This window comes from Cylas formicarius, unplaced genomic scaffold (genome assembly GCF_029955315.1).
Source record: "Cylas formicarius isolate icCylForm1 unplaced genomic scaffold, icCylForm1.1 PGA_scaffold_6__28_contigs__length_40554024, whole genome shotgun sequence".
Classification (NCBI taxonomy): domain Eukaryota; kingdom Metazoa; phylum Arthropoda; class Insecta; order Coleoptera; family Brentidae; genus Cylas; species Cylas formicarius.
In genome coordinates this window covers 29,571,157-29,584,190 of record NW_026844347.1, presented here as the reverse complement: position 1 = coordinate 29,584,190, position 13,034 = coordinate 29,571,157, and the positions used below count along the sequence as shown (strand labels likewise).

General features: G+C 34.3%; 1 protein-coding gene across 6 annotated transcripts in view; it reads left to right on the top strand.

The window, feature by feature from the left end:
• LOC132703142 (myelin transcription factor 1) overlaps window positions 1-13,034 on the top strand; it is a 456,348-nt gene that overhangs the window by 416,789 nt on the left and 26,525 nt on the right. For all 6 annotated transcript variants that reach the window (XM_060672238.1, XM_060672236.1, XM_060672237.1 and 3 more), the window contains one exon: window positions 5,174-6,324. In XM_060672238.1, the coding sequence (XP_060528221.1) occupies window positions 5,174-6,324 (1,151 nt within the window). The remainder of the gene's footprint in view (window positions 1-5,173; window positions 6,325-13,034) is intronic.

The window sequence follows — 13,034 nt, the reverse complement described above, 5'->3', positions numbered from 1 at the left end:
TATAATTGAGCAAAAAATATATATATTGAAGCACCTTTTTGGCTCTAACATAAAAACATAAACATTAAATATAATTGTTATCTTTTTCAAGATATCAATTATGTCCAATGATTGCACTTCTTTGACTCGCTTTCGGTGATAACTTATTGTAATAATCTTCGTTCAGTTTTAATGTATCCCAATGTATAGATGTTTTATGTTTGATGTATTATACTTTATGTTTTATTTGTATATTATGTTGTAAAATTGTTACTCCATGTTATATTTCATTACCATTACTGTATGTATACATTTTCTCTATTTGTAACATGCTAATAAATGAAATGATATGAAAAAAATATTTGATGAGCTCTAATAAATTGTGTCATGAGCGAACTCCTGACCTTTTGTTTTCATCAAAAAACCTTCTGTTTTACGAAAGCAGAACAGTTTGTTGATTTTTGCAAACAGAATCATTTGATCATAAATTTGGAAAAAACAGTTGCGATCGAATTCACTGGTCAGTATGTTAAACCTCTGACTAACCTAACGTTCAGCTTTGCGGGTTCACGCGTGGAATTAAACCACACAACAAAGTTTCTCGGATCTTACATCGATGCGTTCCTAAAGTGGGACTACGACATAGATAGTCTTTGTAATAAACTGAACAAAGCGTTTTTTGCAATGTTAACAATCAGAGATTCTTTCTTTGAAAGATCCTTGTTGACTTTCTATTACGCCTCAGCATACTCGTCTATTTCATATAATATCGTAAACTGGGGACAAGCGAGTGATGCGGAGAGGGTGTTCATTCAGCAAAAAAGGATACTTAGGTTGATTTTCAGACTGCCCTCGAGGCTATCCTGCAAAGATATATTTATAAAGAATAAAATACTAATAGTGCCTTGCATATATTTATTTAAATTATTCATCATCGTTCACAAAAATAAAGGCTCTCACAAGGAACACACGGATGTCCACCGTCATAACACCCGAAACAGAGAACACCTTATAAAGCCCAGACTGAACCACATGTTCTACAAAAAGTCGCTAAATTACGCAGGACCTTATTACTATAATTTGCTTCCTACAAGCATAAAAGCATTATCTACAAGACAATTTAAAAAGTGCATCAGAAAGCTTCTGTCAACCAATGCTTTCTACAACCTGAAAGAATTTGAAACATATATTACAGGAGTGCCCTGATGAGTTTAGTGATATTTTCTGTACATTTTGTCAATATGTTTGTACTATTTGTATATCCGTTTGTAACTGTTCTATACTGTACTGTTAAATGTGTGTTATCGTATTGTTTATATACATAATTCCATGTATCTTTATACTACTCTATAATATACTCGTTTCCTGACGAAACATCCACTGTATGCATACTTGGCTTTGTGAATAAAACTATATATCTATCTATCTATTAATAATCGCAAGCTATCAATTTAATAATTTGGAATACTTCTCTAAAATCATCTTCAAAAATACGTCGTGATAATAACAAAACATATGCTCCGAATCTGAAATCTGTACTAAAAATAGGTTGAAATTCTTGTGCATCGTAATAAGTTAACAATTAATTTAAAGTTATAAAATGGGAATTTTAATTAAATATTGACTAATATCTAAAATAAATGTAACAGGTAAAATTATTGTATTTTCTAACAATTCGGGTCTTATCCACAAAATTTATTTTCTCCATTCAATAAGGAAGTTTTCCAACAACGTGTTTTGATAATGTAAAAGTTATTATGCATCGTCATCATTAAGTGTGCTTTCATTCAAAATTAGTCGCCTCTATATAATTTAATTTCCATAAAAACTATTTCATATGTCTAATTTAAACTGAACAATGCGAATTTCAATATTTAGTGAAAATGTTGAACAAATCTTATTTATGAAGAATCTCTAAAAACCATAAAAGCATTCTCGGTTCACATTTTATCTAAAAAATGGAGATATCGGGATTTCAGTGAACGCTCCTCAATTTAGTTGATTCATATTGTAATTTATGTATGATCAACTCTTGCAAAGAAACTACTAATATTGGTTACAGTTCTTCATAAGTTTTTTGGGAGTTTGATGACACATAAAAGTTCAAAAATCGATATAGAAACCAAAATATAGCCTTTTATTCGGAACAACTTCTAAGAAAATGAATTCTTTATAACTATGAAATAATATTACTTTTCCGCATTTTCCTAGATAGAAATAACCGTTTGAAAACAAAACTCGTTCAACAATTTAAATTCATCGCGTTCGTTTCAACGCGAACCATCTATAAGTTTAATTTAGTTTTCTTCGGTAACAGTTACCCTCGGGTACTTCTGCTTGTTTAGCTTTTGATCGCAATCGCAAAGAAATTACACCAAATGTATAAATGACGAGCGTGGAAATCATTTTCGTGCCACAAAACAGACCCGGGGTGTAGAATTAATGGCCCAATCAAACGTTATTTTAAAAGCTTTAGCGTTAAGTTTTGGGTCTTTAATCTATTTTGTTATCGATGAAATGTATACCTTACGGGTTGTTCGGCGTATTATCCATTCCCGACACGTAATTTGTAGATACCGACACTAAAAATATTATTTTCTCGTTAAATATAAACGTTATTTTCTTAGGACATGCTCGACTACGCCAATGGATATTAAAATCATTTTGTGCAGATTTGTACTAAAACGCTAAATCGAAATTACTTTTGAAATAGAAGTAGGTACAAGTAGCTTTCAGCCTAGATCCCACATCTTATTTATATAACTTTATTTTTAAATTATTTTCACTATCCAAGAATCATGGTCAAAGTTCAATCTAATACGACAGCATATCTGAGACTTAGGCGATAAACAAAAGGAAACAATGAGATGTATAATAGACATTGCATGTTATAATTAGTGACTAACATTGGAAAAGAGGAGATATAAAGAATAGAGAGAACAAGGAGAGGGAGTGAGTCAATGTATTGATGATGAAAAACGCAAAATAAAATTAATTAATTTTGCAAACACCATTTTACCTGTGAACGCGCACATCGCGTGCCTAACAGTTATCGATTGTTTGAATTAACTGCCGAAGAGTTTCATATTGGTATGCATCAGGATGATATGGTAATCGTTGTGATAATTGATAGGGTCAGGCGCAAGCAAAGCGGAAAATGAATGCTTGAGAAATTTTCAAATGACTCAGAAGTCTAACGACTTTCTAAAGTTACAACACAAAAGCAGCTGATAAGAAACTTTATTTAATCAATGAGGTAGGTTTTTCGTTGTGTTATTTTGTTTCTCCATAACTAAACCCTGCAATGTGGGAATAGTAAATAATTGAAGAAAATATAAGAAGCCAACGTTTTGAGAGGTAGCAAAGCTTGCCTAGATACGTATGCTGTTTTATTCGCAAAATAAACTAAAGATTTTATTGTGTTCACCCATCTTTTAACTTAGATTAAAGTCTTTTGAAAAGTTTAACCACATTGACCACGAGGATCGGCTCTTTATCTTACGCGACAGTCTAAACAGTAATTTATCTAACTAGAAAATTGACTCATTCGGTCTTGCCGACAGCCGAGTTTTATGTTTTTTAGCTTCTTAAATTTCTAAACAGGCTATAGGCAGCCACTTAATCCCCGCAGGCTTTAGACTTTGACTTTCAATCTAAAGTCCCTGCTCCTGCGATGGGTTCTAAAACAGTGGGCTCGCCTTAAAGTGCCTGCCTCGGATTAAGCAGTTTATCCTAGTAGATAGTCCTTACTTTAGCTATCTGTATTTAACAGAAGCTCGGGGATTTTCGAAAAGTTACTGTCGTGTACGCTGGTAATAGGGTAAGCGCCAGGTTTCGATTGTATGCGCGGTCAACGGTTATTCCTTACAAATAAATCACCACACGGGACCGATGCATTTTTTTCTTAATAAAATCATCTAATTTAAGGCAGCGTTCGATCGCATTTTCCTACTTCAGATGTTTCAATTTTCAAAATAGATAAGAACCTAAACTTCAGATTTTTACGAACTTATATATATTCACATGACAATTTGTTGAAACAATTGTTATGTGAATATATATAATTTCGTGAAAATCGGAACTTTGAGTTCTTATTTATCTTGAGAAATGGATTTTCATCAATTAAAAGCCGCCTACCTGAGTTCGATGTTTCAATTTTGTTCATTTAAGTGGTTTTGAAGAAGATTTAGAAATGTGCTGTTGCTTGTTCTGACCAAGATTTCGTCTCTTCATCTGGATTGCCATTTTCGTTCATTGTATTTCCTAATTATTTAAGGCTTACATAATTCACGTTAATGCATTCCTCTTGCAGGGTCAACAGAAAATTAAAAATTTTCCCCAACAAATGTAATAAATTGTAGAGGTTTCAGTTTAGTGTTTAGAACCAATATTAATATGTAAATGGAGGAAAAAGTTTCAATATGTATTAATTGTAAGAAACATAAAGGACTGCTGTTAGAGACTGCCTTCATTACTCATTAAAATTCAAATGGGTTCAAATTGAAACTCTGACAGCTGTTTTAACATATTATACGATATTACCTATTATTCTGTACCCTGGATTTGTGTCACTACTAAGGCAAGACTTAATCTTGTTTTATTAACTTGAAACAGATCTGAAGATCTGAAGAAGAATTGACTACATGCAAGAATTTTAGTGTGATCGGCTTTCGGCAACTCCTAATGAGTTTATTTGTCTCAGTATTAAGGCTCTTGCATGTTCTTTTAGGCTAGTTGAAATTTTTCGTCCTATGTTTCCAGTGTATTCTTCGCCACATATCCATGGAGTGCTGTAATTCTGCATTCTGTCAAGAAAAATCCCAGAATCTATAGAAATCTCTAAACAATCAAACAATCTTACCCGCGATCTTTAGTTTCAGTTAAGTTCTGAAGAAGCCAAAGGATAATTGCCGAAAAATCAGCAAGTTGATGTAACATCAACACCCGACGCAGGAAGAATTCAGAAGATTTGTAAAGAATATAAGCAGAATTTACTTCTTTTTTTTTTTCAAACACCACCAGCAAAAAAAAAAACTTTATTTATCAAAAGTCGCTGTACGTATTGGTCTAGATTCAAACCCTTCTTAAAGTAAATCGTGTATATTCGTGCTCTCCTTGAGGGAAAAATAAAACTTATTCAAATGTTTTTGGTGTCTGATATTCGTTTCGGTAATGGTGCATCTCTCTCTTTCAGATCGACTCGTCCGTTTGGATATTCCCATCTGAAGAAGAGAAAAACAGACAATACGATCGGTATGGCCGCGGTGGCGAAAAGTTTTACAAAGCTTGAAACGCTGGACGATAAACGCAGGAAAAAGTCGGACGAGACTGCGGCGAAACCTTTGCTCCTGCCGCAGAAGAAGCGGGTTCTGCCCGCATCTTCCGCCAGCAGTCCCGCAAAGAAAAGTCAAAAACTGTCGCCTATGGTCAACGTGGCGGAGACGGAGGCGGCAGACGACGAAACTCTAATTAGAGAGACCGAAGCGGCTCTAAAAAATTTAGGTAGCTGGCCGGGACCAAGGGGTTCTTACAATTCTCAGAACGAAGAATCTCCGGCGTTCGAAAATCTATTCGACGAGAAGAAAGCCAGCGTGAAAATGTCGCCTTCATCGGCTTCCAATAGCAGTACCGACAACGCGTGTTCGCTAAAAGACGTAATAACACTTAGAGAAGAGGAAAAGTCTGACAATACCAAATGCAAGAGCGTTAGAGTGAAACAAGAAATTACCGACGATGACGGAGACAGGAGGAAAAACGAATATCATCCGCCCGATTTCAACGAGCTCGTAGACGATTCTTCGAACGAATTGGAAATCGATATGTCGGAAGCGGCGTCCGAGAAAAACGAATTTAGTGATAAATCGGACCATTCTGGTGAAAAACACAAGAGGAAACAAGACGAGCGTCAGTCGAAATATACGGAATCGAGCTTTTCTACATTTTCTAGGTCAATTAACCCTTCGACTTCGCCGTTCTCCTCGACGTCGGCGTTTCGACCGCCTCAGCCCAGTAAAAACTTGACAAATCTGGGACCATATCCGGCAGAAGCAACCTTTGTCGGCTATCCATCGATGGATCAAACGGGGCCAGTCGATGATAAGCCTAAAAATATCTTAAAACCCATCGAAACAGCCACTGAAGCCCCGTCAGCTAAATCACCAGATGCGGCTAATAAACAATACACGATTCTTCAGCCCGCCAATATCCGATCGAGAGCCGCTAATGTCCTGCAAGAGGTAGCGAGGGAAGGGGTTCCAACTGTTGCGGCCGTGGAAAGTTCGTCTGTTGAGTCTTCGAAGTCCGGCACTCCTACCGGATCACTTTCACCGAATAGTATAGGCAGAGGTATGTAAACAGTGCGGCATTCATCTGTGACTGCTATTTCCCAAATGCTGGCATAGTTTAGAGCATGTTTTTTGTAATTCAAGGTTGCACCTTCCACTTAAATTAGTGTCCAGATAGTTGGTCCTTTATTTAGTGCTAGGCGGCTCAATTACTCTAAAGAAATCACGTAATTGCACGAGATCCGTCCTGTTTTATTGATTTGATCAATTGTTTTTCTTGGGTTATAAGTTTAGGAATATCATTTATAAAAAACAAAATTTGGTTAAGTTTGACTGGTTCAGTACGTAGCTTAATATCGTAATTTTACCAAATATTTATCCTCTTACCAATTTTAAACAGAAAAATGTTAATTTCTGTAGGAACCATTCACGGAGATTGATATCAACATGTAAAACTTTTTTTTGCAGACAAAAATCTGATAGGTCAACTTTTCTATTTGATTTACTTGCCTTGTTATGCTCTGTCCATATGTTAAAATATATTTTAAAAATTTTGATATGCGGTGTTGTGGTTTTGCAATTTTATAATCCGGCCTTGTTCCCATTCCGATTCTGTTTTTCACTTTCATTAAACCGACATGAGACTGAGTCAGTAAAACACTTTCACCAAATTTTGTTTTTTATAAATGTAGGTTCTAAACTTATAGACGAAGACGAAAACTAATAAAATCAATAAAAGATCCTACGGTAAGTATCGTGGAATGTATATACAGATACCATATAGCTATTACATAATATAATGGCCCTACTACCATAAAAAGTAACCTCAAAACCTCAAAATTTCCCCCACTAACCTGCCATTTTTCCCAAAGCATTTAACGACATCTAGGCATATTTTGAAAAAATACTGCCGCAAAAATGCTCTATACAAAGTTGGTATACATGTTGGTTAATGAAACCGCATGGTCATTGGTTAAAACGAGTGTTTAAATCCCGCGCATGCGAACATGGATCTTCTAAATTTTTATTTCATAGTTGCTTCATAAGTATTGAGTATTATCGGCATATGCAGGGCCTTTAGTACCTATGTAACAGATACAGTATCTACACCTTGTATATTATACAAAATTTTCTCTTTATTTCTAAAAAATTTACCTCCCCTGTCTAACTTAGTGTAATTCTCAGCAAATCCAGTAACGTACTTCAATAGGGAAATTGACAAGTGTCTAAAACAACTACATTTTGAGGATTCTATTGTTTGTTATTGCAATGTAGGTGTAATTTTATCCAGTTGTTTCATAAAATAGTCCACAAACAGACCAATTCTAAGTCTAAATGCTAAAATTACAGTTTAAGGAGGAGGTAGCCTGAAAGTAGACTCCATTAAGTATAGTAATGATTATCAGTTAATGTTCTTTAGACACATTTTGAGTATAGCTAGTTGTACTATACTTAAGTCACAAAAGAAAGATGCAGATTTCGGGAACATTATTAAACATTTTAATTTAAAAAGAGAAAATAACTCTGTGTGTGTTATGAAGGATTGTTATGTCGAATAAATGACGCCGTGACAGACCAAAAAATGACCATATACAAAAAATTAAATTTACAATTAACGGTATACATAGAACAGCCATCGCGTTGTTCTGTGTATGTTATCGTACGAGAAATATTACAAATAAACTAGGTATAAATTATTATCCCGGCGAACAACGGCGGAAGACTATAATTACGTAATGAACGGAAGCTCCCGTAACTTCCTTTCATCACGGAGGGACGTTGCGACGTGTCGGCAGTTGGCATGAAATACCCGCGACATCGTTTAATCCGTATTTATTGGGCTTGGATGCAATAATTGTTGTCATTAGCGGCAAATTGTCCCCCCAAAATACATAAAAATCGCTGGTTTCGTGATTAGGTTTCCGTTGCTTCGTTTTCTGCAGTAATCTTGTAGACATCATAGGCCGAATTTGGCATTTCATAAATAGCCATTTTTGATAACTCAATAATATCTTAATTTGATTCGACGCAGTGTACTACAATGTTGAAGCTATGGAAACAGTTCATGTATGTGCAGAAAAAATTATGTTAAGTGTTCACGGTACGCAATAAGGTCCGTGTTCTAACAATTCTCCGCCAATAGAAAACTACTCATCTACCACTCGTCGAAAAAATGTGTTCTAAGATATAACGATTTTAGCTACATTGTTGTTTTTCAGGAAAAATCTATTTTATCAAATTAAATTTAGATAACGAATTTACCAAACCATCAACAGCTCACAACCACAGCTTCCAAAATCAATGATTTGTTGCAAATGTTATACCGTAGCCGTGGCCTTAACTCCTTAGAAATTTAAACTTATCTAACATAATCCTGACAAGCGTAAAATAATTAAAAACAACATTGACCAAGCGTTAAAGGAACGTTTTTCTATGAGATTTAGAATTATAATTTAAAGCTCATCAGAAATTAATACTGAAACTTCGAGTTTTTGGTAAACAAATCTTATAGCGTTAGTGGATCAAGTAATAAGATTGATAATAGGGGAACAAATGTTAGAAATGTTAGAATTTTAAGGATGGATTCAGTACGCGTGAATATAGATGGTTAAGTTTATGAAACATACGGACAACAATCTCTGTAGTCTATGTTGATATACAGGTGTGTCTTTAAAATGTATTCATCAAATACTGTCACGAGCCACGGACCCTTTACTCACGGTTAGGAGCGGACGTATATTTTGGGTAGATTTAAAACTTCGATGTCAATTCCGATGAACACGACATACGTCACAAAGTGAATGTATTGGTGCTTTTTTACAGAAATGTACCCCAAAATCTAATGGTCGTAGAAAAGGTATTATATACAACACGGAGTGTACCTACCTTCTCGTGATATTTTCTACCATCCTATCTCTCTTCTGCCTTCAAACTTCTCTCGATATGCACTAGCTGTTTTGTTCCTCTGCAATAGAGCCACATCTCGAGAGCCTCTAATATCTAAAATTTAGAGATCATGTAGCTCTGAAAGTTGCATTCAAAAACATTTTGCAGTTATAAAAGCATTCCTCTGTAAATATATGTTTAAAAATTTTTTTTTGAAACCTAAGCGGGGAACAGTTGTTTTTAAGAGTTACTGGTATTTTATTATACAACTTGACAAGTACTGATAGATGCAAATTGAATTGACAGTTAGTATTCTCTTTTTTTTTTAATATTGGCTTACAGTGATCCTTACTTTGTGCACCACATTAAGTTCAAACAATGTTTTTTTTAGATTTTAAAAATTCTCTCTCTCTCTCTCTCTGAAAAGTCTCCCCACAACAGTATACTACATGATTTCACGTTAATGAAATTTCAAAAAATTCAAAAGTTGTGAGTTGAATAAATGTTCTATTCTGAAGTGTAGCTTTGTTTAATATGCCGGAAAGCATATCTATATGTACGTGCCAGTTAAGTTTACTATTTATGTACACACCCAGAAGTTTAGCCTTGTGAGAATTAAGATCGGGTGCACCCGAAAAACGGCAACTTATGATTTATTTTCATTTAATTTAAAACGATTCGAATGAAACCACTCTTCTGTATTAACAATGAGTACTTACAAATACTGCGTCATTTAAAATTCTATCCAAATTAAGTATTGTTGTGTCAAGTGCAGATAAAGACCCTATATGTAATCTTATATTTGAGGGTAAGTCGTATTAGGGAAAAAATAGGACTCTGCATTGAGCCTCCTAAATGAGCAAATTGTGGTTCAAAAACATCACCGTTTTTTGTCAGTTGTTAAGGTTGGATTTTACAGTAAGGTTTGGCCCCTTATACTGTAAAATCCAAGCTTGTTTACAACAAACTCATGGCTAATGCAATGAAAAGCCTTCGAAAGATCCAACAAGGTCATACATACCTTACCATCAATAGCCTCCAAAACCTTTTCCAGAATCGCTGATTTGCCCGAACTGGCTCTCTTCAAAAACTTTATTTTTTATCAAAATACGATTCAATTCTTTCTTTTAACAAAGCCTCGAAGATTTTCAAAAATACAGGCAGGACAGCAATAGGACGAAATATGTCTGCAGTCTCACAAATAAAATATTTCGGTATTGGAACTATCTTTGAAAATTTTAGCGCCTACATTGTGTTCGGATATTTTTTTCTTCATTTTTTGTGTGTAGTTCTTATTGCCCAGTCAGGAACGTTTCAAGATATGTCATTCTTAATTTGCGTGCATATTTGATGGAACGGTTAAATAAACAAGTTTGTCTAAGAAAATACTAATAATTTTTCCTCACTCGGAAAATTTCCACGCACGTTTCTCATCACCGCGCCAAACTGATTATCGCTCGTATATTTACGCGACTTCCAAAGTCCGTGGGCAACGTCTAATAATAATTGGTACCGAAAATTCCGTTCCGCATGCACGTAACTGTCACCTGGGTTCGCGGACAGCCATCCACCGTATTATGGGTTTACTTGATACAAGTTATAAGCTAGCATGTCAACGTGGAAGACGTGACGAGCCTTGGAACGGGCTTTTTACCATCCGGTCCTCCCCTCCTTCGAACTTACGGAACACCCCTGCAAGACGTTGCTTACAACCCTTTTTTATGCCTTAATCGTAGTTTAATGTATCTTGCTATGAATGTTGATTCAAGTCGCGTCCAAATTGCTTTTTTTTTTGTAGAGGGTAGAGGGAGAGGGTAACGCGGGCGCCCTAGAAAAAAAATGGAAAAACGTCAAGGCTTGTGGATAGCTTAGAATTTCTGACCAAGCGATTTCACAGATGTGATAAGTTTTGCATAAGTTGCGAAAGCGCAGACAACGAAAGAGCCCAGATGTCCGTATGTTTCAAATGTTTTATTATCTTTTAAAAATTTACAAACGATTACAAATCTCTAAGATGCAAAAAAAACGTAAAACACTCAGAATTTAATATTTTATTTATTAATTTCAATTTCATTATAATCCTTTTTTTATTGGATAGACCTGTTTAAATTTTTATTTATAATTATGGAAATAGGTATTAATTAGAATATTTCACATTCAAGGTATTTATGATTTAATTAACAAAAAAACACTGTAATTGACATTATTAAGCCTTACTTTTGCTTTAAAGCAATGAAATTATTTAAACAATTTCTGTTTTCCGTTTTGTAAAACATTAATAAAATTAAACCACCACTAAGCTATTTAATTCAAATACTTTGTAGCTTATTTATACACAACTGTAAATTCGAAAATTTCACGTTTTTTATGGATTTTTCATAACTCATCAACCTATCAAAATTTGACACTTAAAACCAATTTTTGATATTTTTTTATTAATAACGGATAGTGTAGGTAGCGTTCAAAAATATACCCCGTACTTAATATTAAGACAGAGCTCATTATAAAATAAAACAAAATAATTTATAAAGTATAGAACTACAGTATTAAAGCAGATTTAGAAACTCTTCCATTTTGTGGTCGTACAATTTATTCAAAATTTACGACAAAGACCTCAAAAGTGTTGTCTTTATCTTTTTTATATTAAAAATGCAACATGCTGATGTTGATATTTTTTTCCGTAGTCTAATATTGAATTTGCGAAAACGCCAGGCAAGCCGGTTCACGAAAGACGTTGCTTTACAACCCTACGTTAATCACCATTTAATGTATCCTGCTATGAATGCTAATTTAAGCCAACGTGTGCATGATTCGGAGAATGATCGAAGGGGTGCCTGGCGTGTACCGATTGAAACGATATTGCTTTTCATGCTTTTTTAGTGAAATCGTTTATTTTGTCGTTAAAAACGCATACACTTTGAAAGGTTCAATTTTGTGGGTAGCGAAGGCGCGAAAAACGATTTACAATGGTGGTTTTAAAATCGAAAGGTAACTGCTTAATTTGTGTTTTATTCTTGCGCACAAAAACTCATTTATTCTACTTATGCGAGTTATAAGCCAACAACTTTTGGCGATTTATTGTTGGAAGAAGTTACTCGAAATCACTGATCAAAAATTTTTGTGGTCAGTTCTAGGAGTACTAGGAGCACTCACTCTTAACTTTGTATTTCGTAATGGTGAAATGTGTATATATATGTGTGTGTGTGTGTGTGTGTGTGTGTGTGTGTGTGTGTGTGTGTGTGTAGTTATGAAATTACAGTTACAACCTGTCATTTCAATTTCATGTGCAAAATGAACCAAATTCCGGCAAATAACGTTAAAAATGTTTAACTGTTAGACTGTAACGAGTTTTTCAATTTTTCTATTTAAATTAAATTATTTTTGCAATGTTACGTCATGGAGATATTTTTGTTATGTAGAGATTTCCGAAGAGGTAGGTAGATCTAGTCATAATATTTATTTTCGTGTTGTAATTATTATAGTAAGCGAACAAGTCGAGCTTGACAAAGTCTTGGTCTCAATTTTCGTTTGTTTTATCCGTTACTCCTTGATTTAATGGAAATCTGTTTCAGTTTACAAGAAGTGTTTGTATATCTCACCCTAATACACTCTATTCTTTAATCAACTTTTTTTTCCTAGAAAAATTGAATTCACTTTTTTATTATAATCTTACGTTGTTCTAATTATGGAATAAAAAATATGATTTTCTTTTAAGTGGTCTTAGATAAATAAACATTATGCAAATCTCTGCCTGAGATTGAAATATTTTGAAAAGAAAGTAAAGTAAAGTATCTTGCTAGTAGTTAATGAATAATTAGTCAAAAATCTGATACAAGTTGTCCTTACATCAGTAACACACAAGTTGTTTAAAAATCTCCTAAAAAG